Here is a 27,099-nt window from a genome sequence, read left to right as displayed (position 1 = left end):
CATGGTCACGAATTGATAATCATATTTTTCTTTCTAATTAATAATATAAAAAATGGTAAATAATGGGCCTAAACTGTTGCAAACAATTATGTATATATTATGTGTTAATGGCATTACCTTGCAGCAATTTTCATGATATTTATATAAAAAAAAGTTATTAAATTTATATTCATTTATATACAGGTTATATTTGAATGAAAAACTTGAATGGAAACCAATTTGAAAATAAATTTCAAGCAGAAAATTTTGGGATTTTAAGTTGAAAAAAATCTAAGAACTTCCAATTTTATACAATCAAAAAATATATATTTTTTTGGTATAAGGTGAATAATAAAAATAAATCAAACCAAAGAGGGTAGTATCATTAGCATTGTTCCAAATAGAACGGGGAAAAACTGTAAATCGAAAAAATACGAGGGACTTTCTAGCAAAGAGGAAATAAAAGGTTCTGGAACTCTCTGTACGACTCTGCGCCCATTCGCGAGTATAAAGGGCAGCTAGCTAGCTCCTTTCGCGACGTCTGCTGCATTTCTGTAGTTGTAGCATTTTTTACTCATCGAGTCAACCGAGTTCAGCACAACCCAATCGCCATGGCGATAATTTCAGATTATCAGGACGACGAAAACGAGACCAAACCCAAGCCAAAGTCGAATCCATCGTCGTCTTCGTCTTCGTCTTCATCTAAAACGTTGTCGTTTAATGCGACATTCGATCCGAGGACTCCGATAGGGATTGTAGAGAGGCTGTTCGATTTTCTGGTGAATGAAACTGACTTTATGGCTGAAGACACAGCCGAGAGGGAGATCGTGGCTGTTGTGAAGGCGGCCAAGGATAAGGTTAAAAAGAAGATGGCGGAGGAGAGAGAAAGGGAAGCTGCTCTCAAGGGTACTGAGAGCAAGAGACTGAAGGAGGAGAAGAAGCGTGAGGTCAAAGCGGAGGAGAAGAAGCCTGAGATCAAAGAGGAGAAGAAGCCTGTGATCAAAGAGGAGAAGAAATTTGAGCTCAACAAGGAGGTAAAGGCCACGGTCAAGGAGGAGCCTATTGAGGTCGAGAAGGAGGAGCCTATTGAGGTCGAGAAGGAGGAGGAAAGTGGCGCCATAGGTATGAATCTATTCTGACTTATGTTTGTGGTTTATTTGTATGATTAGGGAAATTTAGCACAGCGTCAAAGGTGAATCTGAATTTCCATTCAATGGCGAAGAATAGATGAATACTTGTTATTTTTTCCTTTCCGTTTCTTGTTAGTTGCGAGAATGGTCAGAAGTTTGCCCTTGCTAGGTAATTATTGTTCGTGTTGCAAGTTCTTGGGACCTGGAATGATTTAAAATTATAGGATTATGCTACATTTCATTTTTGGTGACTTCAGTCTACTTAGGATTATTGTTTGTGTTTAGGTATACGAAATTATATCGAAAGAAAAACACGGCCTGAATTCTTGCAACATTATTCTGATATTTTGACTATAAGGATGATTGGATAAATTACGCCGTATTTGATGTGGGTGTACCAACTTATGGGAAGAATAAGTAGCAGGCATTGGCATCTTTTCTTTTGCCTGAGACTTTCTCAAGTGCCGACTAATTTGACTAATTCTTATTGCTGTCGATGTTGGAAGAGAGAGGGGGGAGGGAGTTGTATAATTTTGGCATTTAGAGTGTGAAGTAAATAAAATGTTGAGACTCTTGAATGTTTTCAAAAGAAGTAGGGAAATTCACCTTTATTAGGTCCAATCCTTATTTTCTTGCCTCTCTGGTCTAAGCTTCAATATGTTACTTGGGGTGTATTGCTTAGCAACTGATATTACTAGATCTCTTTTCCCTTCATTCTGCAAACACTTATTTTTGTTCATCCCACTGTTTGCAAAACTGATTTTTTTTATAATTCATCCGAAATTGGTGTCTGATTTCTTAAAATTTAAGATGGGACGTTTTTGAAGATCTTTGTATTAAAACCAAAGTAGTATATTAAACCAATCATGTCAACCCACCTGTTTTCACTTCTCATCTATTATTCATCAAATTAATTGGTTAAAACATTATCTATTCTGTTGGTTTAGAGGATAGGTATTTCAGTATAGATTGTACTTAATTTTTTTCCATTGCATCTGTTTCTCAAATATCATGGACAGTTCCAAACAAAGGTAATGGCCTTGATCTGGAGAAATATTCATGGACACAGACCCTACAAGAGGTTAATGTACTTGTTCCAGTTCCTTCTGGTACTAAATCAAGGTTTGTTGTATGTGACATAAAGAAAAAACATCTGAAAGTTGGTCTAAAGGGTCAGCCTCCAATAATTGAGGTAACTTTGAAAGTACAGTTGTTTTTGTTTTGAAATCAATATCTTTTACTTTGCTTGGATTATTTTCCCTCATTGTGTGTCTTCAAATACTTGCAGGGAGAGCTTTACAAGCCTATCAAGGTGGACGATTGCTATTGGAGCATAGGTATGTCAAAGTATTTCCTACATTAGAAATGCACCAAGTATGTTTTTCTGTGCCGTAATATTGAATATAAATATTTTTTGTGGCTTTGAGCAACCTTTGGTAAGCTTTAGCAAGGATGTCAGAATGAACTGTCCGAATGTTTTGTGTGATATTTGGTAGATTTTTTGTAGTTTTTGTTGCTCTGACATGATTCATCACATGCTGTCTGCTCTTATGTGTTAAACCCTGCTGTCTCCAGAGGACCAGAATACCATCTCAATCCTTTTGACCAAGCATGACCAAATGGAATGGTGGAAATGCTTAGTGAAGGGAGATCCTGAAATTGATACTCAGAAAGTTGAACCTGAAAATAGCAAACTAGCTGACCTGGATCCTGAAACACGACAGACCGTTGAAAAGATGATGGTAAAATTTGATACTTTTACATATTCCTTTTGTTGATATATTTCTCACCTTTTATCAATTGATATTTTCAACTAGATGGCCTGTCGTAACTGATGTTGTATTTGGTTGTTAGTTGTTAATCATCTTGAACTCTGTTGTGGTAGTCTCTGTCTTGTTTTAATGATTTCTGAGGATTTTCGTTTCCTCTTCTGTTACAGTTTGATCAGCGACAGAAACAAATGGGTCTCCCAACCAGTGATGAGATGCAGAAGCAGGAATTACTCAAAAAGTTCATGGCTCAGGTAAAATCACGAGGCTCTGAAGCAACTTACCCTTCTTCTACTGAGAATTAATCTTATTTTATTAAAATTTTCTAATTTGTTAACCTGATATGCACGATTTTGATGTTGCAGCATCCGGAGATGGATTTCTCGAAGGCCAAGATATCATAAATTGGATCTCTTAATTTGGCAGCGGAGGGTTAAAAGATGGCTGGGGCGTCCATGCTAATTTTGTGGGTTTTCTTTTTAGTAGGGCTTGGAGTGATTGGACTCCGTTAATAGTTTTGAAGTGGAACATTTTTGGATAGGTGTCCTTTGTGGGGCTAACTTCTATACTATAATGCTGGCTTTGATTTGTCTGAAATACTTTCCCGTCCAGCAGATGGATGTGATTGGTTTTCTTGTTGAAAGTTTATAATCCATATTGCCTTGTGATCTGATTCAATTAGGGGGGTTGATTTTAAAATCAAGGAATCTGTATTGCCATGTGATTGGAAGTTTGGAACCAGGAAAGATTTAATAGAGAACCTAAAGTAATATTGCAGCTATGAGATTGCTTATTGTGGAACCCAGTAGAGGTGGTTTTAGTTCGCAGCATCAGCATATAGGAAGACCGGTAGTGTTCTTAATCGTATTAGCAACTGGTGAGGTGGTGTTTTTTGGGTTGAAGCTAGATCCCTGAGGCAATTTCACAGAAGAAAGGAAAAAGAAAAAAACGAGACGTTGGATCGGGTTTGCGGTTTATAAACGAAATGGAGCAATCTAACGACAGCGTTTCAAGTACCGAGCCAAGAAATCCCTATTATTCCGTTATTTAGCCGCCGTCAAGCGGTCCTCCTTGCCGAGGACTTGAATCTCATGTTTAATCATAATTTTGTCAAGTCTGGCCAGTGCCCTGTTTGAGCGCAGAACTGAATTTGGTTTGATTCGAACTAGAAAGCAATTAATTTTAAGAGTGAATTGGAAATCAAATTAAAATTGCTAAAGTCGTCTTTTGTTTTTTTTGCAACTTTTTTATTTACAATTAGCTCCATTGAATTCAAACTCAAGAATTTCCAGTTTTGGAGAAGTTTTTAGTGTCAATGTGCCAAAGTTCATCGACCACTAGAGTTTTCTTTTTAACATAAAAGAAAAAATATTGAAATTAAAATCAGGACGTAATCAAATTATGCAATTCTTCAATCTAATGAATCAAAACTGATTTGGAATGGGCAGATAAATTAAATTTAGTATATAAAAAAATTGTAATGATAATTTTTTTCTCTAAATTAAGGTATGGCAAATTAAATTAGGTCGATATTTTAATATCTAAACGATGTTATATAAAAATTTTAAACTGCACTACATGCATTGTTTCATATTAAACTTATAAATTTTATTAATCTAGTGTTTTTTTAAAAGTAAAATTTTGAAATTCTTTTCTTGAAAAAAATTAATAAATTTAAAATAATAATTTATTTATACAGTTATTATTTGAAACTCAAATTTGTCTTTAGAAGCCCCTCCAAACAAAATGTTAAGCTTAAATAATAATAAATAATGAAGCCATATGTACGTTTGTGTGGAGGTGGGCATTAAGGGCCCGCTGGGTTTGTTGGAAGGAAGATGATGTCTCCTCAGTGGGACTCCCACCAGTTTGAATTAACGAAGCGACAAAACCTGGTTAATGCTTACGAGATTAAAAAACTATCCCACTTGAAAGCCCATTTCATTACTCTACATCAGGCCACCAACGAAGCATGACCATCCATAAATTTAATTAAAATCGTTCTCTTCTCACATTACCTTTTCTTTTAAAAAAGGCTAATCGACCCACTTAGGGTCCCACCTACACTTGTCCTTTTGTGGGGTAGGTCCTTATGCTTATTAGGCTTTAATTTCATTCCAGAACCTGCAGCTTTCTTTAGGGCTTATGACACTCTGGTTTTCTCGCCATTTTTTGTCCATCTTTTATCTGAAAAGCCTTTGTATTTTCACATCATATTTATTTCTCATCCTCGTGCGAGCTGCAATGTGTACAGCTCAGCTGTATTGGCGTTTTTCCAATTTTTTCATATATTCAATTATATTTTCATAAAAATAAATCTAAAAAATATATGCAACGTTGTCTATTACTGTGAGCGTTCACTTGAGACACTCAAAGGTCTTTTGATTTATTGCAAAACAGATGTTTAGTAATATTATTATCCAATTAATTAAATATTAATCAATTGCAGCTTCTTAAATTAAAGAACAAAAGGGTGTCTTTAGCTTGCTATAATAATCAAATTGAAGAAGCACAGAAATCAAATTCTGCATAAGATGATTATCTTCTTTCTTACATCATTTTCAAGTACCTGTCTTTGAAGAAATTAATAAAGAATTGCAAATGGGCAACACTTGAAACATCAAACTTTTATTTGAGGATGTTTAAGGCTTCTATAAGTGGAATAGACGGCTAGATTTCTTAATTAATTTACTTACTTCTATTCATACAAAGCTAGCTATATTCAACTTTGAACTTAAAATTATTTTTATGTTTGAAAATGACCTACATGCTTTTTTCAAAAAAACATACTCTCTTCCTACTATAAAAATATATTTGCTTATATTTTTCTTTAAATCAATTAATTTTATATTTTAACATATATTACATAATTGTATATTGATTATCATTCTAATAAAAATGTATCCACTAATTTAAGTATAATTAAAAAAAACAAAAGAAAGAAAGTGCATAAGTTATCAATTTTGTGTTGAGAGAATTTTCACTTCTCTCCACTTCGTGTAGAAGGAGGCATTGCTCATCCTCTAAAGCTCTAGGTCTTTTTTTTTTACTGATTCAATAGATATCTCTCTCTTAGGATGGAGGAAGCCTTCTCTCCTTATTTCTGAAAATGGTTTTATGTTCTCTACTTTTGAATGGCTATTGATTTTCTTTTTATTTATAGTAAATTTGGTATTATATATGAAAATTTTCTATTTTAATATATTGTGAGGATGAATCATTCTAAATTTTATCTTTCTTTTTTAAAAAATAAAATATTTTAGACATATGATGAGACGTTGAGTGGGTACATTTAATTTTTTTAGTCTTTAAGTCAAAACTCTATCTCTTCATTCTTATAGTGTTTCGACTTTTAAATTTAGTGTGTCGATTGTTTTTTAGTCTTTGATATTGATTTGTTTACTGATTATTATTGTTTGAAGTTTGAATAAATTAACGACTTGACTCGTATATCAATTATAGTATTTTATGTGAAATAAATTATTAATTTTATTTTTCTAATTATAGTATTGCGTGTGAAAGAGATCATTGATTTTACTTCTCCAAATAATCGAGGAAGAAAGTCCATCATGCTGGATCTCTAGCATTTTCCAAATTGAATCATTTAGTTCTAAAATTTAAACGTTCTGCATTTGATTTGAGCTTATTTGAGTTTCTATATCTTTGAGATGAGAAAAAAAATGGTGTTTCTGGAATTTACTAGTATTGTTACTTGGCAGTAGTAGGAGTAGGTCTCCAGAATTCTAGAAATTGTTTACAAGTTCATCCAGGTGACGTTAAGTCATTTTCTGGTGATGTTAATTTTAAGGAAAGGTACTGAACTTTGCGTAAACCACCCACAATTCATATTCCTAGTACAATCATTTATTTTTATCATTACAATCTTTTTTTTAGCATAATTATTCTCTCTTTTTTTCAAAATATAAATTATACTTATTTTCACTTAAATTAAAAAAATATATAATTATAGCAATAAGTTTTATTTATTGTATTTCTTAACCATTCCTTCATTAAATTAACAAAATATAATATATTTTATTTTTATGAGAGAAATATATAATTTACTATATGAATAATAATAATGAAAGTGATGCAAAAGGACAGACGTGGATGATTTCATAGGAACCCATGACTTTATCCGGAGGAAGGTCCGGCAAAGGGAGGACAAAGGAGATTTTCGTGTTTATAACGTGTCCAAATCATATTGTTCAGAGGAGATCGCACAAGATAATAAAACATTTTTTTATAAATTATTATAATATTTTTAATTACTATTTAAATAATAATAATAGTTTTTCTTCTTATAAATTTTCAAATTTTTCTTTTTTTTTTTTATAAAAAAAATCACTAAATTCATAACTTGAAAAGTAAAAGTTTTAATTTCTTTCACTCTCGTATCTCTATATATTTATTTTCACTTCCTTTAAAATAATAAAAATATTAATTTAAATCTTTTAATTTATTTAATCAAGAGTATCATACCCGAATTTATTTTTTTTTAAATTAAATTGTATTGCTCTTTTACTTTTATATGATACTCTTCAGAGATTTAAAATGTTAATAAAAACAATGAAAATATATGAATTTTTATTATTTTTATATAAATCTTTCTATAATTCTAATGCTTTATAGATGCATAAATATTTTTCTCTAAATAACAACATATTTATAATTTAGTAGTATTTATTAATTAAAAAGAAATCCGAGAGGATAATTACTGTGACAACTTGAATGATTGCATTGAATATGGGAAATTAAAAAATATTATTTCAAATTTAAACCATTTTGAGACAACTTATTGAATGAGACACTTGCTGTGTTTTGTAGACACACGTATGATTTATTTCGTTCGATACTACAATTTCATTTAAAAAATAGAAATAAATCTTTTCTAAATAAAAATTTATCACTCCTTCAATTATTGAGTCAAAATTTTTAATTTTGACTGCTACGGGATTAAAAAACAAAAGTCAAAATTTTTAATTTTGACTATTATGAGATTAAGAGAAAATAGACTATTGGAGTGTGTAATCTTGATTTGAGGAGTTATGTGTTTTTTTTTTTATTTTTTTTATAATGATGTATAATCGCTATTTTATTATAGTGTCATCTATTTTTATTATACAAATTCGTATGTATAAACATATTTAATTGTTCATTTTTATTAAACGATTATTTAATTTCTCTTAGATACACATCCTAATAGGGTTATGGTGTAGTTGGGTTTGCTCTCCTATTTCCGTCACATCACATGAGTTAGACTGTTTTCTTACGAGTTTAAGTTTTGAGTCAGCCTACTTTAATTGCGGACTGAATAATGCGCTGATGGATCGACTTGTTTAATAAATTTTATTGAGTTTTGAACTAGACCATGATCAATTTTCATGAATAATGCGTCTAAAGAATAAAATAAAATATCAAATTCTACTTTAAATATAATTTTTTTTATATGAATAATTTTATAAGAAAATAATTTAAATATATTTTTTTAAAATTATATATAGTTTTTTTTTATATATTTAAAAAAATTATGCATGATCTTTTTTAAAAATAAAAAATTTATTAATTAAAAAGAAAATAAAATTTTCCTTTCTAAACAATAAAAATATTAAAATAATAATTATAATTTTTATAAAATTTTCGATTTCAGATATATTTTCTTATGTCTGTTATATTTCTCATTAAATTATAAAAGAGGAAGATGACGAGAGTTATATTATTTAATAATTATATAATATAAAAGATAAATATTCATAGATTTAATCTGATAGTAAATATATCTAAATAAATTTAAAAAATTTTAAATTTTATTTCAACTTTAATTTTTATTTTAAAAAAATAATTAATAAAAAAGAAAGAAAGATAATAAGCCCTATGCTACTAATATGACTGTAATATTATATAATTTTTTTTGAATGAGTTAATAAATTTTTATTGCTAGAGATTAGACGCAAAGGATTTGAAATTGAACTATATAGTTGCAGAAACTCACATTTGGTTAGATGCTCATATAGACTGAGTGTGTTACAAAATGGTAGAAAATGATTAGTCAAGAATTTGGGATTGGATTATGACGAGGCCATGGTGATCACATACAAAAATGTTTAAGTTTTTAAAATGAAAAGAAAAAAACAACTTCTCTAATAGTATTAAAACAAAATTGTAAGTTTGCTAACTATAAGTTGGTTTTGGTGGAGAGAGAAAAAGACAGGATTGTGCTAATTTTAGTATTGACCATATGGGAACCTAACAAAAGTATATCAAATCATAAACACAAATTTTTTTTTGTCCAAACATGATACGTCAAATCATACAACTTTGTTGGTCCACTAAGCCATTAACACATCTTCAGCAATGAATCTATCACCTTTCCCATTTATTAAATTTTGAAAGAGATCACCAATGTGGACAAATTCTTCATGAATTGCATCCTATACTCCCCCCTCTCTCTTTCAATAAAAAAAAGTTGCTAAACTATAAAATTTGGGAATGGTGAATGAGAAATTTGTGAATTTTGAACAAAATAGTGGAAATGAGTTGGACCCTGGACAGGAGTGGAATTTTTTAACCTTTTGTCAATGTCAAGCAGTAAATTAGGAGGCAGAACACGTCATTTCAATTTTATTTTATTTTTTTATAAAAATTTAAAACAACCAAAAGAATCCAAAAAGCGCCTTCAACAATGGGCCCTGGCAAGAAGGGGACAATACATCCCCATACATCAAAAGCCTTGTCCAATTGCAATTCCTCTGTAAAGACAAAAATCACTATGCGACAATTCTCTACAACTGTTCCTATTTCATGCCATTCACTTTCTTCCTTTTCTTTTTTTTTTTTTTAGAAAAAAAAATAAGCTGTTCATTTTTTGAAAAAAAAACTAAGCTGGTATATTAAAAAAGGAGAAGGAATTTGTGATGGAGTGAGAGAAAAGGAATGGGAGCAAAAGTTATTAGATGCAAAGCTTGCAAGAAAATGACTTGATTCAATTAACATTTTCTGTATGCAATTAGTAATTTAAACAAGTCAACTAAATTAGTAATTAATTGAACAAAATTTAGGGATTTTTGTGAAATTAAGTGGATCCGCCGACACATTGTCGTTTCAGCTGGGATTGAAGTCGTTGCAAAAGATTAATGAAATAGTTAATTCCACTTTGACGATTATTATTCTTGTGTAAGTTATTAAAATTCACATTTATCCTATTGGTTGGATTTTAAGTTAATTTCAATTAATTAAAAACAATATTAATCAAACTTAATGGAAATACCCATTGTAAGATGGTTATATCAGTCGCCTTTATTTTTTTCTTCAATTATTTATGAAAATAATTAAAGTAAAAAATTCAAACTTTTCTCTTTTCTTTAACCTAATAAATTTTATCAATTTAAAATTCAAAATATCTCCAATAATAAAACTATCTTAGTTAAAATATCAGCAACTCTATTAATTTATTTTTTGAATTTAAAAAAGAGTTTAACCATATCCATTTAAAAGATAATTTGGATAATTTTAAATAATTTATCCAGACTTGGATTAATCATTAGAGTATGATAAAATGACATTCACAAAAAATGTATATTTCAATATCAACACAGATAACATTATTACTTATAAAATATTAAAGAAACACAAAAATTAAAAAAAATTAAAAAAAATTAAAAATATAAATATTTTTTTTACCGTTACCTCTAAAAATAATAATAAAAAATTCTCCCACTGCTAAAATAGAAAACAACACCCACCCACCAATGTGGCAATGCACTGTGCTAATAAAAGCCGCCAAATGGTGGATGCACACTGCACCACGTGTAATTGCATTACAGGATGGAACTGAGTTTCCCCCATGACATGGACGTCTCGGTATGAACATTTGACTGCTTAAAAGTGTCCCCCTTTTCTTTTTTCAGCGTGAGGAATTTAAAATACACATTCATTATATCATGTCATTCATGAATTAAGATTTAAAAAAAAAAAAGATAATAAATTTTATTCAATAATAATATAATTATTATTTAATTTGAATTTGTATATCCAAATTATTATAATAAATATAATACAAATAATAAGAAGTTTACTTGATTATATAATATAAATGATAAATGCTGAATTTATTTTAAATTATTTTTTGGGAAACTTTCTTTTGTCTTTTTTCCTAATGTGGGAATTTTAAGGTTTTTATCCCACTTTTTTTTGGACTGGCACGTGTGCCATTTAAAGTGCACATTCCTCATAACTCAGTTCTTAGATATTATTTAAGAAATAATTGGAAAAAAAAAAAGAAGAAGAAGGGATACACTTTATTACCCACTAATTTTATATATATATATTAAAAAAATTAGGGTATTTTAGGGTTGAAATTCTTTTGCACATTTGATTTCACTTTACAGCCAAACACTCCATTTTATTTTATTTTTTTTATAAACTAGACAGCTATTTCACCATAATAATAATAATAATTGGAGAAAATTATTATTTAATTTTTATAACATAAAAAAAATTATTAATTAATTGTTTATTTTAAAAAATATATTAAAAATTTATTATCTAATTCGTCAATTAATTTTATCATTAATATTTTATTACTTAATTTTTATAATTTTAAAAAATTTATTAATTAATCTTTTAAATTTTTAAAAAATTTATTAATTAATTATTTTATATTAAAGATATTTTGAAATTTTTTTATAACGATTAAAACTAACATAAAAACTAACTAGTAAAATTTTTAAAATATAAAAAATTTTAAATAGTAATTTTTCGTAATGATAATTATACTTCCCTTATGAAAATGATGTGCCAAAGTGGGACTCCTACGTTTACATTTTTGCTTTCACATTTATCTCTTTTCGTTTGTCTTCAATCTAAATTGTAATTTTACTTTTCTATTATTATTATTATTATTTACTAAAGAGGAAGACAACATATAGATAGGTTAGGTACTTCACATATGTTTTCTTCCCCAGTTAATTGGATGTGGATGAATCTAATTCATCTTGGTGATCTAAGTTATTCTTATCTATGTTAAATTTATAATGAATTCTATATACTTTAATTTTAATAAATATTTTAAATTTTAAAAAATATAAACTCTAATGTAAATATATTATATAACTAATATTGATATAATAAATTTTATTATAAAGACTAAATAATAATTTGATCTAATTATTATCCAACGGATCCATAGTAATTTGATATTTTCATGTCATTTATTCTACAAAATTCATTATTTGTGTCATGCTGAGAAAGTTAAGAGAAAAAGTTTGGTTGAAACTTTTTATATAAAATAAGATCAAATTGCAATGTGGAGGAATAGCCCTCACCACAATGAAAGAGAATTTGAATAATTGGGAGACAGAATCTACTTATCTCCCCTTCTCTGTTTTTGTTTCTTTTACAGCTAATATTTTTATTTTTATTTTTTAAAAAATAAAACACATATTTAAGAATATTTTTCATTTATAGCTTACCAATGTAAGAAGATTGGATTTATGATGACAAAATGGCTAGTACAATATACAACATTATATTATAGAGGATTTATTCAATCCAAGAATCTGCCTAGTCCAAACCTAATATCTAAAATACAACCCAATAAATCAATCCGGAATCCACAAGCAATTCAAATCCTAGCCGACGCTGCACTGCACACCGTTTCCACCATTTAAGATATTGAAACGATAGCAACTAAACCTGCAACAACAACACAAATTGCAATATTATACAACAACAACAGAAAAAAGATGAGCTCAACCCGCAGGCAGCAGTTGTGTGTGACGTGAAACGCGTGGGAAATTACAAAGAATGGAGCGTGGTGCCGTCTATCGGAGTGAGTGATGATCACTGTCCAGCCCACAACACCCACATGCAAGGCTCGGTGCATTTCAGCTTTTCAAATTGCAATATTATAATAATAACAATAATAATAATAAAATATTTTAATAATTATAGAATTATAATATTTTAAATTTATTTTTTTATTAAAAAAAAAAAAAGGTAATAGCAGGCATGGGGACAGTGTATAGTACCATGGGTGTCCTTTTACACTTTGTCCTTATTATAGACCTAATATATTACATCATCTCCATTACTTTATTTTTTTATTAATTAATTAAAATCCCCATATCATTATTATATATATAAATTCTCTTTCCTCTTCAGCCCTCAATTCAAAGCCCTTGCATTTTGGCTGCTCTGCTTACCCAGTGCTTCTCTTTCTTTTGCTCTGTTTTTGCCCTGTTTCTCAAGAGGTGATTTCTCTTTTTCTGATACAAAAAAGCCCTCTGCTTCTCAAAAACAGAGTGACTGCAAATTTTAGAGAATGTATGCAGATACTGGGCTTTTGCTTCCCTATATGCAGAATTTCTATCATGATATTCAGCAGCTTGAAGAGTATTGCAAGTACCAGAAGACCAGTGCGTCAATGGTACTCTTTCTGTTTATTTTCCTCTTATTTCTGTGTTGGCATGTTTTATCTTTGTTAATTTCGGTGATTTTTCTTTTCTTTTTTCTTTTTTTTATGGGTTTTAGCTACTCAGCTGTTGAGGGGCTTCAATTTCTTGCTTGTTTTCTACTGTAATTTTCGAACCTGTTGGGTTTATGAGAAAATGAGCTAGAGGTAGTGGAAATATCTGTCTCTTCCCGCGAAAATCTAGTTCAAAAATGCTTTCATCCTCTTCCTTAATTAAATCTTTTATTGGATGTCCAATTTCTGATCTTCAGGATCTTAATTTTCCCAAATTTGATTCTCTTTATTTTCTTCTCACTGATCTGTTTGGCTGGTGAGAAACTGGTGGAAAAGTCTAGATTTGGAAGCTTATTGTTTCCGTTGATTAGATTTAACTTAGCTATCCTCTTTATTTTTTCTCTTTCTCAACATTTATTGAGTGAACAGGCCCTAGATGGAAGTAAGAGATATTCCCTTTGCATTATTGGATCTGGAATAGAGAAGAAGAAGAGTAAAAGGAAAATGATTGTACTGTCCAAGTTCCGTGTTCCTGTAGCTTTTTTCTATTTCCTCAATGGTGTGATGTCAACCAGTATATGGGTTTTTTTCTTCCCTGGAACCCACTCACAGGCTGATAAAAAGGAAGGAAAGTTAGTTTCTTTTCCATTGTAAACAAAAAAAGAAGAAAAAGTTCTTGTTTATTTTTTTTTGGTCATGCAGAAGGAAAAAGTTGGGAAAGCTAAACGGGGGAAAGTATTCTCCGCTTCAAATATTATGGGGGGTTCTTTTTCCCTTCACTCACTCTCACTCTCTTGAATGGGGAAAATTAATTTGGGAAAATGAAAACCAAAAAGAAAATTACCCTTGAAAAAAATTGCTGGGGATTTCTGCTTTTATTGAAAGTTGGTAATTTTTGTGCAAAATAAGATTATTCTGTTTAATTCTGGATCTTAGTTTGACCGACTTCAAGGAACTTGATTCCAATTATATGGGATTTGCATTGCCTCAAAGATGTCTTTAGTTCAATTTGTTTGTTTTTAATCTTGATCAATTATTGATTGGACCTTGGTAATATGGTTGTCTTGCTTCTGGAACTGAACTTAAAACTTGTTTCATTCAACAGAGGATACATCTTACAAGTTGGATTGTGAAATTGAAAGTTCTTAAAGTTTCAGTTTTCATTTTTAGGACTTGTGGGATTATACAACTTTAAAATATGGTTGATATTTCATTTAAGCAACTTCATAAGTTGATATGAAAGACAATGATTAGATGCTACTTGGGCATTAAAGGAGGTTATTTTTTTATATTTGCAACTTCCACACCTGTAAAGTTGTCCATGATTGCTTTCAGTTCTAGAAATATTCTCAAAATAGCAATTATTATAAAATCAACAACTTGCAGCTTATTTAAGAATCTTATACTGATGCTAACATAATTGATGCAAGTTCTAGTCAATTTTTACTCGTACTCTCTCATGTCGACTGATTTGTTTGTTTAATGTTGAACAACATAATTCAGACTTCCACCATATCAGAATATGACCTGGGAGGAGAAGGGGATCTATTCAAAGCTCCAGAACCAATCATTGAACAGCCACTTGTGGGTCTTGATCCCATGACAGCAGCCATTTCGATGATCTCCTGTGGGGAAGAAGTCATCTCCTCGCAAGGATTAAAGGCAGCTGATATTGTATCAATTCAAACCGAACAGCTTATGAGTGAGGTTTTCTACGAGTGCAAGAAAGACCTCATGGAAAAAGCTGCCGTAGAAACACCTCTCTCAGAGATTCTGGACATCAAAATTCCTATCACGCAGATTAACGAAAACCAGATTCAAGAGAATATATTCCTCCTTGACACACCATTGCCAAAAAGCGTCAGCTCAGGATGCTTGAGCTCAATGGACTGGGTGCAAGGGACTGCAGTGAAACCAAATTTTCTGGAATTTTCCGAGGTGGATTTTGGAACTGTTTATGGGATGAGAAGAGCATATAGTGAGGGAGATATAAAGGTCAGACTGCACCACTTTCTGTTGGTTTTGCTACAACTCTTCTGCCATAACTACCCTATATATTTGGATTGTAGAGTTTTCCAGTGCACTATTTTAGTTTTCCCCTCTCATCAGATGGAGCCTGGAGGGTGTAGACATTTACCCGTCAAAGAACCCATATTCTGGTTGTTCACTTTATTCTTTAGGCATGCATAGATTGCTACCTGTTTTTTTGTGTTCTTAAATATTTGTGAAGAGTTTTGCAACACACTTAGCCAGAATGTTATATGTTCATGTTGCTGCCAATGCCATCGATTAGTTAAAAGGACTTGATGAAAATGCTTTTCTCTTTTTCTTTTTTTCCATTCTGGATGGACCTCCCACGGAACCTCATATTTGTGTTTTTGGAAATGACTAGCCCTGGATAGACCGTTTTGTTGATAGGATAATTGACACTTTCCTCTTGCATTGCTATGAACTCAATTGATTTTCTTCTACTTTTTGGTACTACAGCGAACAGCAAATGCCCGTTTCTTAATAAAACGATTATCCCTGCTTTTGTTTCCGTTTCTGTTTTCTGATTATCGGGATCATTGATGATGTGCTTTTATGACAGACTCTTGGCAATGGCAACATCAGCATCATCCATTCTCCTCTTGATCGGCCATTAATTATCAGCAGCTGCACCTCTGAAGACAGGAGGGAAAAGCTTTCCAGGTACAGGAATAAGAAGACAAAGAGGAATTTTGGCAGGAGAATTAAGGTAATCAAATAAACAATTATTTCCATAGATTTATTTTTCTCCATCTTCGTTTGTTACTTTTGTGTTACCTTAAAATAGAAAATTTTAGACATTAGAAGCCATAGTTACCTCTTGAGCTTTACAAGATGTGTGAATTCCTTCAATTGTTTATTCGTTCTTTCCCCTAGATTTCTCCACATAACAAATTCAACTCACCACATGTCTTGTCTCAGTATGCTTGCAGGAAGGCTCTTGCAGACAGTCAACCAAGGATACGAGGAAGGTTCGCAAAGACTGAAGAGTCTGATGTTTCCAAGAGGCAATAGCTTTTAACTAATCAGGAAGAAAAGTAATAGCTAAATTATGCAGTAATGAAAGAAATTAGTAGTAACCTGAGGCTGGAAAGTAGATTTTGCAGGAAGCTAAACAAGTATTGTAAAATAAACCGGACATCCCCAACACCTGCTAAGTTCATTGTAGTTCGCTTATGATAACCTTCTTAGTCGACGACAATGGCCAAGTAGAGTTGTACATAGGGCTGTGTTGAATAAAAAGAGCGAGCGAAAGCAGAAAAAATTTGTACTTGTTAATATGTGTGTTAGTGTTATGAATATGGCATTGCTTGTAGTCCCTCAAGTGTTTTTTTAATATATATATATATATATATATATATAAATAAGATTTGGTGGAAATTGGCCAATCTTTCTGATCATGAGGCCATAATTTTCTGAAATGGAAATGCTTCCTTGTGTTTAATGAACTGTTTGTGGTATTTAGGCTGCTACCACTTCAGAGCTTCCCTTTCTATACCCTTTTGGTTTATTTGATTTATTTTCAAAAGAACTTCAATGAATGTTTCTGAGTCATACCGTTACAAACATCCCATTTAGTTTTTCCTTGTTACTAATTTATTGATAGGATTATGTCCAAAAAAAAAAGGGGACCATATACTAAGTCATATACATATCGATACCGAATTTTTACATATTTAGCTTCATAATTAAAAGGAAAACAAAAACCAATGCTTTTATGCGGCAAAATATATAAATATATTTTAAAAGAAATAAAGTTGATCATGAATCCTCGGACTAAGGTTGAGTAACGCAAGATCGTGTCGTACTGTTGCTTCGCGTGCTGTCGGTTTCATCACTGGCAATTGCATCCTTAGATTCTTCAGTAACCTTTCCATAAATAATTTGTGCAAGTACTTCCATTGGACTTATCCATGTTCCATTGAAGTATCGAATAAGGAATCTATCTAATTAAAACAACCGAGTAATTGCAATTACACTGAATTGATTTATTTTAATTTGAACCGTATTTATAACTCAATTTGGTTTAATTCTTAAAAATTAATTTTTAATTTTTGATTTTTTATTCGATTTGAAACAAACTAACCGAAATTAAAGTTACAATCCAATAATTTTGTGGAATGTATAGCTATCCTTCTGCTTCTCTTGGGATTGCCGAGCAACGTCTTTCATGCACCTCCCTTCTCTTTTGAGGCAGGAAAAAGCGCCTCTACATGGTTTTAGTTGGTTGCTCTTGGGCAGGTGAACTTTGGGTGTTCTTTGCTGCTAGTTGTTGGGCTTCAAGGCCTTCTGTTTTATGTAATGGGTTATTGTAGTCTTTGTTGAATGACCATGTAACGTCACCATGTAATTTATAGTAATAATAATAAGCTAGATTTTCCACATTCTTTTAATTTTTAAAACTAAATTTCATATTTATTTTAATTATATAATATAATCAGATATTCCAATTAAACTAGATTTTTTTTAACAATGCCAATTAACTAGATTAATCACCTAAGAGGAGACGTACCCAATGACGACGCAAAACGCCTTATCCAAAATAATAATAAATAAATAAAGAGTTTCATTCCCTCACTTCCTCTTCCCCCGAGAGAGGGGCAAATTTTATTTGTTCTTCTTTTTATTGTACCTTTAATAGGAATTTTTTTTTGCCGAAATCTTTAATTGGAAGCTGATGACCGCAAACAGACTTTCTGGGTTCAATTTCAACCGAAATTGATTCTGTAGTAAAATTTATATAAAATCAAACAAATAAAGATACATATATATATTTTTTAAAGTATGACTGAAGCGCAGATTTTTATTTTTTTTTTCAATTAAGCTATTAAACCCAAAAGAAAGATTAAGAGACTTGGGAAAAACATAAATACCTGATCCTTCGCAAGTTGGGATATATGGCTATCAGCACGGAACAATCGAGGGGAAAATGCCAACTGCCGTCGGATGAAGAACAGAAAGCATATAAAACGCAGATAATTTGGTAGGACCCTATTACCCGTATTCCAGGGTGGGGACCCAAAAGAGCAGATCTCCTTTTTATTCCTTGAAAAAAAGAGAGAGCAACAAAATTGGGAAAAAATAAAAATAATTAAACCCAAAAGGCATCAAAGAACATGGATATAGAAATTGTCTCAATGTGTACTTTCAGGAGAATGATGTATCCGTCTTAAAATTACCGACTCAGGCTCATTTGACCCAGGCATCAAAGCCCCAGATGCCTTGGGGGAACCATCAGAAAAAATTACACTACCACATATAGCATTACCAACTCCCTCCCCTTCTTCAGCACGATTATATGTATTACTACCCTCCATCTTCCGATTCTCATCCATTTTTTGCCCATCTGTGGGTAAAACTTGGTCAGCATTGGGAACATCATCAGGAGTGGAAACAAAATCTCCCTGTTTATCTTCTGAATTGACCATCTCACTTGACATCTTGTCTACCTTATCACCACTGAAAATCATCATGGGCTCTTCTGGGATATCATGACTAAGAGCTTGACTGGCCGATTCCAGCCTAAGATTAGAGGTATGAGCATGAACAGCTAGCTCCTGGCTGCAAGCCACTTCCAAATTCCCTTTCTCACGAGAAATTGAAGCATGAACCTTCACTTTCTCCTCATCCAAGTTCAGCATCTGCACATCAGATATTTCTTCATTGTGATCTAAAACTGGCTCTCCTCCTACGTCCAAATCATTAACAGGCACTTGCTCCTCTATCCTGGGGGCTAAAATAATATCTACTTTTCCACCATTAGCCATTGGCAGGCTCAAACTTACTCTCTGCCTCTTGTAAATGTCCATTGCTCTCTGCATGTAAAAAGCAAATCATCCCTTAAACTTGATTGAGAAAAGCAATCCAAACAATTAACATCAGTCTGTGAAGTTGAATCCATATAAGGTTGAAAAAAAAAAAAAAAACTCCAAATCCGAAATGCATATAATAAGTGCCAAACACATCACATAAGAGCCAACCGAGCAATTGGCATTTACAATCCATGATTTTTTTCTAGTCCTAGAATCACCTTATCCATTAATAGAGGCACTTTGTTTTCTCATAGGAGAACAAGATACCAAGCAGCCAAACTACACTTCAGTAACTTAGATTCTACACATGTCCAGATTTATACACAGTAAAGCTAGATATCCACAACCTACCAATGGAAAAAGGAGCAAATAAAACTTGTAGATACACACCTATATCATCCTTCTGTTTTCAATTTAAGAACAATATTGAGCCAATTTTCATTAAGCAAAAATTGTTGCAAAAAAAATTCCATTTAAATCCAGCATCACAAATAACTCCAAACGCAATCCAGTCTCCCCTTCCCCACCCCAGCCCAGAAAAAAGGGCATGTATAGGACACAAATGATATTACCATATTATGATTACCTGAAAAACAGCAGCACTTGTGGCAGGAAAAAGTGGGGAGCTCAACAAGGTCTTGGAACTTTTTGGTACTGCTTTTGCACCATCCTGTCACAGTATGAATAATTTAACAAACTTATAAAATAGAACGAGGAAATGCAAACCAAGCTAGAAAGAGAAGGATATATTCGAGTTTTTCTACCTTCAAATTTACAAGGAAGGCAGTGTCTTCATCAGCAGTAGCACTCTGTTCTACATTAAACACACTCATAAACTGACTGTGCAGCTCTGGATCAGTAAGTTCAGTTGAAATGTCCAGCTTGGAAAGATAAGCACAGTAAAAATGAGCAACACTATCATTACTTGGTAATTTAGGATGATCAGGTTCCTGCAAATGGGTAGTTTCAGGTGATGACTTGTAAGATTTTTTTGCTGATGGAGCTGCAGCTACCCTTGTTTCAATAATTTTTTCCTGAACCCCATGATAACTACTTTCATTTTGTGACCTTTGACCTTCCTGGCCAGCTAGAACATCTTCCCCAGGGGCCTGCACTCGAAAATCCTCTTTCAGGGATGTCGATGGCAAATCCATCTTCATATCACCATTTTGCCCCTTCCAAATGTCAGAACTGTTTTCCCACTCTCGACCATTCATTGAATGCCTGCTATGGTCCCATTCTGTTCCCCCATATATATGTGATTCATCCCTAAATACACCATTACGTCCATCCCATCCATGCATGTGAGCAGGCCCCGAGCCATCCATCATGTGCTGCCATCCAAGAGGGCGCAGATGGCTGGAAAACCTGTCAGCATCAGGAATATGATAAGGAAACCCAGAGTGGTTGATGTCCATTGGGGGTCTGACTCCAAACACAGGAGGAGCTGGAAACTGGGGCATCATGGCTTGAAAACCTCCATGATGTGGCCCATGTTGGAAAGGAATGTAGCCATTTGGCACAGAGGAAGACCAGTTTGGAGCACCCCTCCAAACATTTCCTTGCCCTCTTGCCATATTTGGATCAGCACTCCTCTTGTGGCGGGCACCACTATTAATTCTACCATCTTCTTCCAGTGAACCCATAAAGGAAGGGCTTCCAACTCCACCCCTGAAAGCAGATGGAGGAATCAAAGCAGAGTTGCTTTGGCTATTTCTGTTGTAAAAGGATGAATCAACTGAAGTTGACTCATCAGCCAGAGACTTTTCCAAAGGTAAATCCCAATTTGAACTGTCATCACCATAAGGCATATCCCTTGGACCCATGGAGCCACTTCTCCTCCTTCCTGATTCTTCAATGTCAAGACTCCGCCTAACACCAGACCTATTGGTGTATCTGCACTCCAGACTTGATGATGAAGGGGATCTATCAGCCAGGCCCATGGGTGAAGCTTTAGATCTGGAAGATCTTTCCAAAGACAACTCTCCAATATTGCCATCATCCACTTTAGTAGGCTTCTCAGCAGATCTGTACCTGGAAGCTCTATCTGATACTCCTGGCAAACTATTAGCATCTCTTGAAGAAATTGATTTGGAACTCTGTTCTATCGGAGCATCCCTTTGCTTTAGTTCTTCCTGATTAAATTTCCTGCAACAGAAAATAATAAATGAATAATAAATCAACATCTTCATCATCCATATCTAACCAAAAACATGAGCAATTGCAACAAATTAAATTACAACTGAATCATGGAAAGGAGTAGCACAATATCATATATTGAAAAAAGAAATATGTGCTCATAATCTGTCAGACCATCACAGCATAATTTGCAAACTTGCTAATATTTCGTAAAATAACTTCTATATGAATCCACCAGATATTGAACTGTTTCAGTTCCCATCCTGTTCCCCATGTGGCAACTGAGATCAAAGAAATTCACAGTTTGCAATTTACTCATAGAAATCAAGCCTCATCTACAACACGGCAAATAGCTGTGTTTATCCTGATAAAAAAGGAACACTTGTAGATAGTCCTTTAAGCTGATAGACAAGCTTTTTCAAACACTTGGTATATGAGCATGTAAAAAAAAAACTACATAAAGGTGACCAATAATATTATAATAAGCACTCTAATAAAAATACCTAAACATATGTGCTTATACTTTATCAATTAGTCTTATTAGTAACTAACTAGGGATATAAACCAAAACAAATTAGGAATACTGAACAAACTGAGACTAGGAAAGTAGATAAACAGAAATTCTGAAATAGTAGAACTCCGAATTCTCAATTCTACAATAAAAAATTATATCAACATAACCCCTAAATTGAATATTTGTTTACCTGCTTGACTGCATCCCAGCCCTATATCTTTCTAATGATAAAAAAATAAATAAATGTAGCAGATGAATGCAACATACACTAATAACAGCGAGAAATGCATTAAATAGATAAAAGAAAATAGCTTTGCTTGTATAATAGAGATGGTCATAAGGATCAATATGCATAGAGAGAGAGAGAGAGCATGCGCACGCGCGTGTGTGAGAGAGAGAGAGAGAGAGAGGGTGGCAGAAATTGCAACTGCTAACTACTCAATATGCAAAAAAAGATAATAGTCCTGCATTCTATTGCTATTAGCATGCTTGAATTTATCAAACCAACAAAAAGTTTTCATATCGCAAAGAAACTATTAAACAACTGATAATCAGATTTGAACATGAATCCTGCATCCACAAGTCAACATATGGTTAAAGATGTCCCAAATGGCTAGGAAGTATGAATATTCCACAAGGAAAATTATCCATCCCGATACAATCAATCACACAGCATTCTCAATTCCTTTAAAAATTTGAAAATACAGATACCTGTACTCATCTGCAGCTCCAAATGAACTGGTATTGGGGGAAGCTCTCCTCTTATTGCTGGTTGTAGTGTTGTCTCGGTGAGCTTGATGTGATTGAGACCTTCCCCTGTCAGCATCAGACTCAACTCTACTGTTGCTCAACAATTTCTTTTCCACGTCAAGAGCAAGTGTTTTGACACCTCTAGATCTAACATCATTATAATCATCATGATCATCAGGAGATAGCTTCCTTCCCCTGCTATCTTTGTATCTGATAGCTCTTCGATCATCATAGTCAAGATTTCTGTCTCGGTCACGCTCTCGGCCCCGGTCTCGTTCATGGTCTCCATCCTGATCACAATCCCAATCACGATCATGATCACGGCCATGATCTCGATCTCTATCACGGTCCCTATGTCGGTCACAATGAGAACTTTCACCATCAATATCATGATCATGGTCCCAACCGAGATCAAAAATATGATCATGCTCGTGCTCTCGATCACCATCTTGAAGCTTATATTTCTTCAGTTTAACATCTATAGCATGTTTATCATCTCTCAAGTTCTTATCATCAGATCTGCTATTAATTTGATCTTTTGAAGCACGTTCATCCCTTTGCTTGTCATCACGGTACCTGTTTTCCCTGCCCACATCTTCACTGTACTTGTCTCTATATCTCTCATCCTTGTGCTTCTCCTTCTCATCCTTTGCCCTACCATCCTTGCCAACATTCTCCCTTGAAGACAATCGCCTGTCATTGGACTCTCCGATACCATCCTGGTGCTTATCTCCATCACCAGAACCATCCCGTCTTCTCCTACTTCGTTTATCAGGCAGGCTTTCCAATTCAGGGCTTTGCAATGCATCACGTGTATGCAACTCTGCACCAACAAAAGCAAACTTTTAAATGGAGATTCAGCAGGAAAAGACAAGATCACACCTATGCTTAACAATTTCATTAAACAGGATTTTCATATCTCAACTAGAAGAAGCATTTCAACCAGCATAAGTGAAGAAATTGAAGACAGACTCATAAGGAAAAGGGTAAGGGAAACTAGGAAATAAAAAAAATAAATTCTTACAAGTGATGCATGTCACTTAAGTCACTCAATTGTTAAATAAAAATTGTAACAGATCTTGTCTACATAAACTAGATCCTATTTGCTGGACTTCTTTCTGTATCTCTACTTAAAAGCACTCCCAAAGTACATACAGAAATATCCAAGCATGCCAACCCCATTTATTTCATCAATTACATCATGCTGGAAATCCACATGCAAAAAAACTAAGGGAAGGAAGAAAAAACAAACATTGAACAACAGGACTCTGCCGGCTCCATACTTTCTATGAGCTAGGATAATCTCCAAGCCATCTATGTAAGAATATTAGCTTCAAAAAGAAGCTAAAGTGAAAATATCACATTGTTATATTCAAAAGAGACAATAAAAAATTTAGCAAAAAGAGGGCGCAAAATCACATTATTTATGCTCCAAAAGATAAATATGTCTGATAACTAGTGCAAAATCAAGAAAGCCCCCGCTAACAATTCACAACATATCAATAGCCATTCTTGAATAGAATCTCCCAACAACAAAAGCATTTTGTGTCAAAACTACTGCTTCATGACATGCTTTGATAAGCGCAAGCTTATGGGGGACATCTATATTCTATACAAATAGATAAATCCTACTGGACATTTTCCCAACACCTATGTAATTTAAGGAAATCATCACATATAGAGGAGGAAAGTCCAACTGTTTAAAAATAAAATAAATTAAAAAGGGATGATATAAAAATAAATGTATAGAAGGAATGCTAGTAATACAATTGGATAAGCTGTGAACAACTGATCAAGATGTAAGTACACTAAACTCTAATATATGGTTAGCAACTTGAACAGCAACCTCACCCAATTTAGCACAAGGCTAGCAGCTATAATTACACAAAAGATGCAATAAGCCTATCATGGCACAAAAATAACTATCCCAGATTTTGAGAAAACAATAGAGCCAAACACCAGAATAAAAGAAAAGATTAGCTTGTACATATAAATAACTCATACAATCAATAAGGGAAGATGAATTTTTTTAAAAATTGGGGGGGGGGGGGGGGTAGGGTGGGTGACAAAGAGGAAGGTTGATTATGCAAACTCAATTATGTAACTTCTTTTGCAACACTATGCCACTCACAATATTATCCATATATCTTCAGGAGAGAAAATTAATAACTCATAACTTCCATAAACAATAAAATATATGATGTTTGGAGCTTCCACAACTTCGTGCAGCAATGAGATAAACCAGATCAGTAAACATGTAACAAACCAGTAACTGTTCAGAAATAGTACTAATTAGCTAGTTTTTCCAACACTCCAAATAGAGTTGTGCTTGCATTCCCAGCATACTAATAGCTTCCTTTGATCATTTCATGTCAGGAATTTCAAACAAAAATTCATCTAAAGTAGTCAAGTAGTTAACCCTGACAAAACATCTATATAAGTGCAAGTGGATGACATCAATACAGATAACAGCCTCTACCTATCCTTTACACAGTGAAAGAATAGTTTGTTTTTTTTTTCTCAACTCAAACCATGTGTATTTGTAAAAGTTTACTCCATTAAAAAACTAAAAGAGAATGGGTCTAAATAGCAGGAAATAGTGCAAAATTCTCGTTACAATATATTACCTTAGCATATTAATAATTAACTTTTCCTTTCACTCAGAAAACTTACATTTATTGGTTACTTTGAAGCAGCACAAAGACCCCTGTTTCTACTGTCCAACTCTGAATTTTGGTTTTTAATAATTTTTGTTAAACTTGAATGCATCTTTGTCCAACCATATTCTCTGTCTAAATGAATATAACAAACCGCATGAGAAACCAAACAAAATTCACTTTGTGTTAATGCTCTGTCCAACTAGATCAAAGCTCTCCCTCTCTGCCTCAACCCCTCACCAATGGGACAGTACTGAAACAGGCCATCGATGCATAAAAAACCCGAACCCATATATTCCGAAAGCAAATTAAAGAAACATAACGTGCAGAATATATCCAAGGAATGGAGAAAACTAATTTCCCTCGTCCAAAAGAAAACAAGATACATAGGGGGGAATACTAGTCCAACCGCATTGAACACTAAAACACCCAATCTTATAATGGTGAAAACAATACTAACACACACAAAAACAGTAATTCACATAGAGGTGCATACAAAAAAAAATCAATTGTAAACCAAGTAAGCAACCGACAAATCAATCAGTTACCTTACCAGTTTTTTCAGATGCTTGCTTCACTGCACGCAGGTCTTGGCCATCAACCAATTTATCACTCCTCCCTTCCTTACCTCTCCTATCCCTCTCCTTTTCCTTTTCCCTGTCCCTCTCAGTTCCACCTTCTCTCCCTTCCTTTCGACTACTTGATTCCCTATGCTTTCCCTCACTCTTTCCACTACTCTTTTTCACCGCCTCCTCACTCTCACCATATGCTCTAGCACTCTCATCTCTCCTCTTACTCCTGGATTCACCCGACTTCTCCTTCAACTTCTTTGTCACCTCGCCTCTATCATCATCTCCGCCATTCCACCTATCATTTACACCGTTCATAGGTCTCTCTTTAAACCGCTTTAATGACGGATATTCCTCTGTATAATCCCCATCTCCGGAGCCAAATGAATCTTTATTCTCCTTGGAATCGAGCTTTCTCTTTTCCCCGGAACCAGAGTCCTTAGAAACCCTAGCAGTACTCTCCTCTTTGCTCTTTCTGTCCTTGGAACTCGAGTCCTTCTCAGAATCTGAGTAGTCCCTCGCATCTCTCGAACTATGTTTGCTGGATTTGTGGCGTGAACTTCGCGGCATCACTGAAAAATACTCAAAACCCTAATTTCGAATATGAAGAGTGTATTAAACACTCGGATCGATATTGAAACCCTAATCCCGGAGGCAGCAACCAAAAGCGGGAACTTAAATTATAATCAAAACCCTAATTTCAAAAATCTGAAGACGTAAAAACTAGCCGAATATCATACTGAAGCCTGATTGGTAAGTTTGGACGAGCAATTTGGAACTCGATAAACTATAGGTAGGATGAATAAGCGAAAGTTGAAGGCGTGAAGAGCAAAAGCACTACAAACCCTAGCCTAACGGATAATGTCGCCGGCGAGAAGGGATCAACGACGAGAGGAATGAGGTTGAGACACTAAGATCGAAATCTGAGTAAAATTAGGAGAGAGGCAGAAAAGAAATAGCGGAAAGATATGTTGAGGAAAAATAGGTGTACTCTGTTGGAGGCTATTTTTTGGTTTTTGATTTTGCTTTTGTTTATCGGTGGCAATGAGACTCCGGGACGACTTGGATAAATTTGCGTTCGTGAGACGAAATTCTCCTCCCCAATTCCACTTTATTGCGATGTTATCCTTAGGCTTTGTTTGAAGTGTTGAAAAAAATAATGAGCAATTTATACCAATTGTCCTTTAATTTATAGAATTATTTTATTTCAATCACTTAATTTAAATTTATTAAAGTAAAATAATTCAACTTCATATTTATTTCAGAAAATCTCTCTTTTACATGCAA

General features: G+C 33.3%; 3 protein-coding genes across 3 annotated transcripts; 2 read left to right on the top strand and 1 right to left on the bottom strand.

The window, feature by feature from the left end:
• Nucleotides 1-509: 509 nt before the first annotated feature.
• LOC110616497 (protein BOBBER 1) lies at nt 510-3,556 on the top strand. Its single transcript, XM_021758873.2, has 6 exons — nt 510-1,101; nt 2,129-2,301; nt 2,398-2,446; nt 2,685-2,851; nt 3,049-3,132; nt 3,244-3,556. The coding sequence occupies exons 1-6, from the start codon at nt 591-593 to the stop codon at nt 3,280-3,282; spliced, it is 1,023 nt and encodes a 340-aa protein (XP_021614565.1). The 5' UTR covers nt 510-590; the 3' UTR covers nt 3,283-3,556.
• Nucleotides 3,557-13,041: 9,485 nt separating this feature from the next.
• Nucleotides 13,042-16,689, top strand: LOC110618005. Its single transcript, XM_021760995.2, has 4 exons — nt 13,042-13,304; nt 14,847-15,338; nt 15,934-16,080; nt 16,293-16,689. The coding sequence occupies exons 1-4, from the start codon at nt 13,200-13,202 to the stop codon at nt 16,383-16,385; spliced, it is 837 nt and encodes a 278-aa protein (XP_021616687.1). The 5' UTR covers nt 13,042-13,199; the 3' UTR covers nt 16,386-16,689.
• A 1,661-nt stretch (nt 16,690-18,350) lies between these two features.
• Nucleotides 18,351-26,880, bottom strand: LOC110616841. The gene is made up of 5 exons (XM_021759339.2): nt 25,797-26,880; nt 22,548-23,409; nt 19,948-21,331; nt 19,770-19,853; nt 18,351-19,186 (listed from the first exon to the last, which is right to left on the bottom strand). Exons 1-5 carry the CDS (start codon nt 26,380-26,382, stop codon nt 18,506-18,508), a joined length of 3,597 nt encoding a protein of 1,198 aa, XP_021615031.1. The 5' UTR covers nt 26,383-26,880; the 3' UTR covers nt 18,351-18,505.
• Nucleotides 26,881-27,099: the final 219 nt, after the last annotated feature.

This window comes from Manihot esculenta, chromosome 6, assembly GCF_001659605.2.
Source record: "Manihot esculenta cultivar AM560-2 chromosome 6, M.esculenta_v8, whole genome shotgun sequence".
Taxonomy (NCBI): domain Eukaryota; kingdom Viridiplantae; phylum Streptophyta; class Magnoliopsida; order Malpighiales; family Euphorbiaceae; genus Manihot; species Manihot esculenta.
This window is presented reverse-complemented; position numbering and strand designations above follow the sequence as displayed.

Coding starts and splice junctions, on each gene's coding strand:
- LOC110616497 (XM_021758873.2), top strand. CDS start 591: ATGGCGATAATTTCAGATTATCAGGACGACGAAAACGAGACCAAACCC. Junction 2,302..2,397: donor GTCAGCCTCCAATAATTGAG/GTAACTTTGAAA, acceptor AAATACTTGCAG/GGAGAGCTTTACAAGCCTAT. Junction 2,852..3,048: donor AGACCGTTGAAAAGATGATG/GTAAAATTTGAT, acceptor CTTCTGTTACAG/TTTGATCAGCGACAGAAACA.
- LOC110618005 (XM_021760995.2), top strand. CDS start 13,200: ATGTATGCAGATACTGGGCTTTTGCTTCCCTATATGCAGAATTTCTAT. Junction 15,339..15,933: donor ATAGTGAGGGAGATATAAAG/GTCAGACTGCAC, acceptor CTTTTATGACAG/ACTCTTGGCAATGGCAACAT. Junction 16,081..16,292: donor ATTTTGGCAGGAGAATTAAG/GTAATCAAATAA, acceptor GTCTTGTCTCAG/TATGCTTGCAGGAAGGCTCT.
- LOC110616841 (XM_021759339.2), bottom strand. CDS start 26,382: ATGCCGCGAAGTTCACGCCACAAATCCAGCAAACATAGTTCGAGAGAT. Junction 23,410..25,796: donor GCAAGCATCTGAAAAAACTG/GTAAGGTAACTG, acceptor TTGTTGGTGCAG/AGTTGCATACACGTGATGCA. Junction 19,187..19,769: donor CAAGTGCTGCTGTTTTTCAG/GTAATCATAATA, acceptor TTTTACATGCAG/AGAGCAATGGACATTTACAA.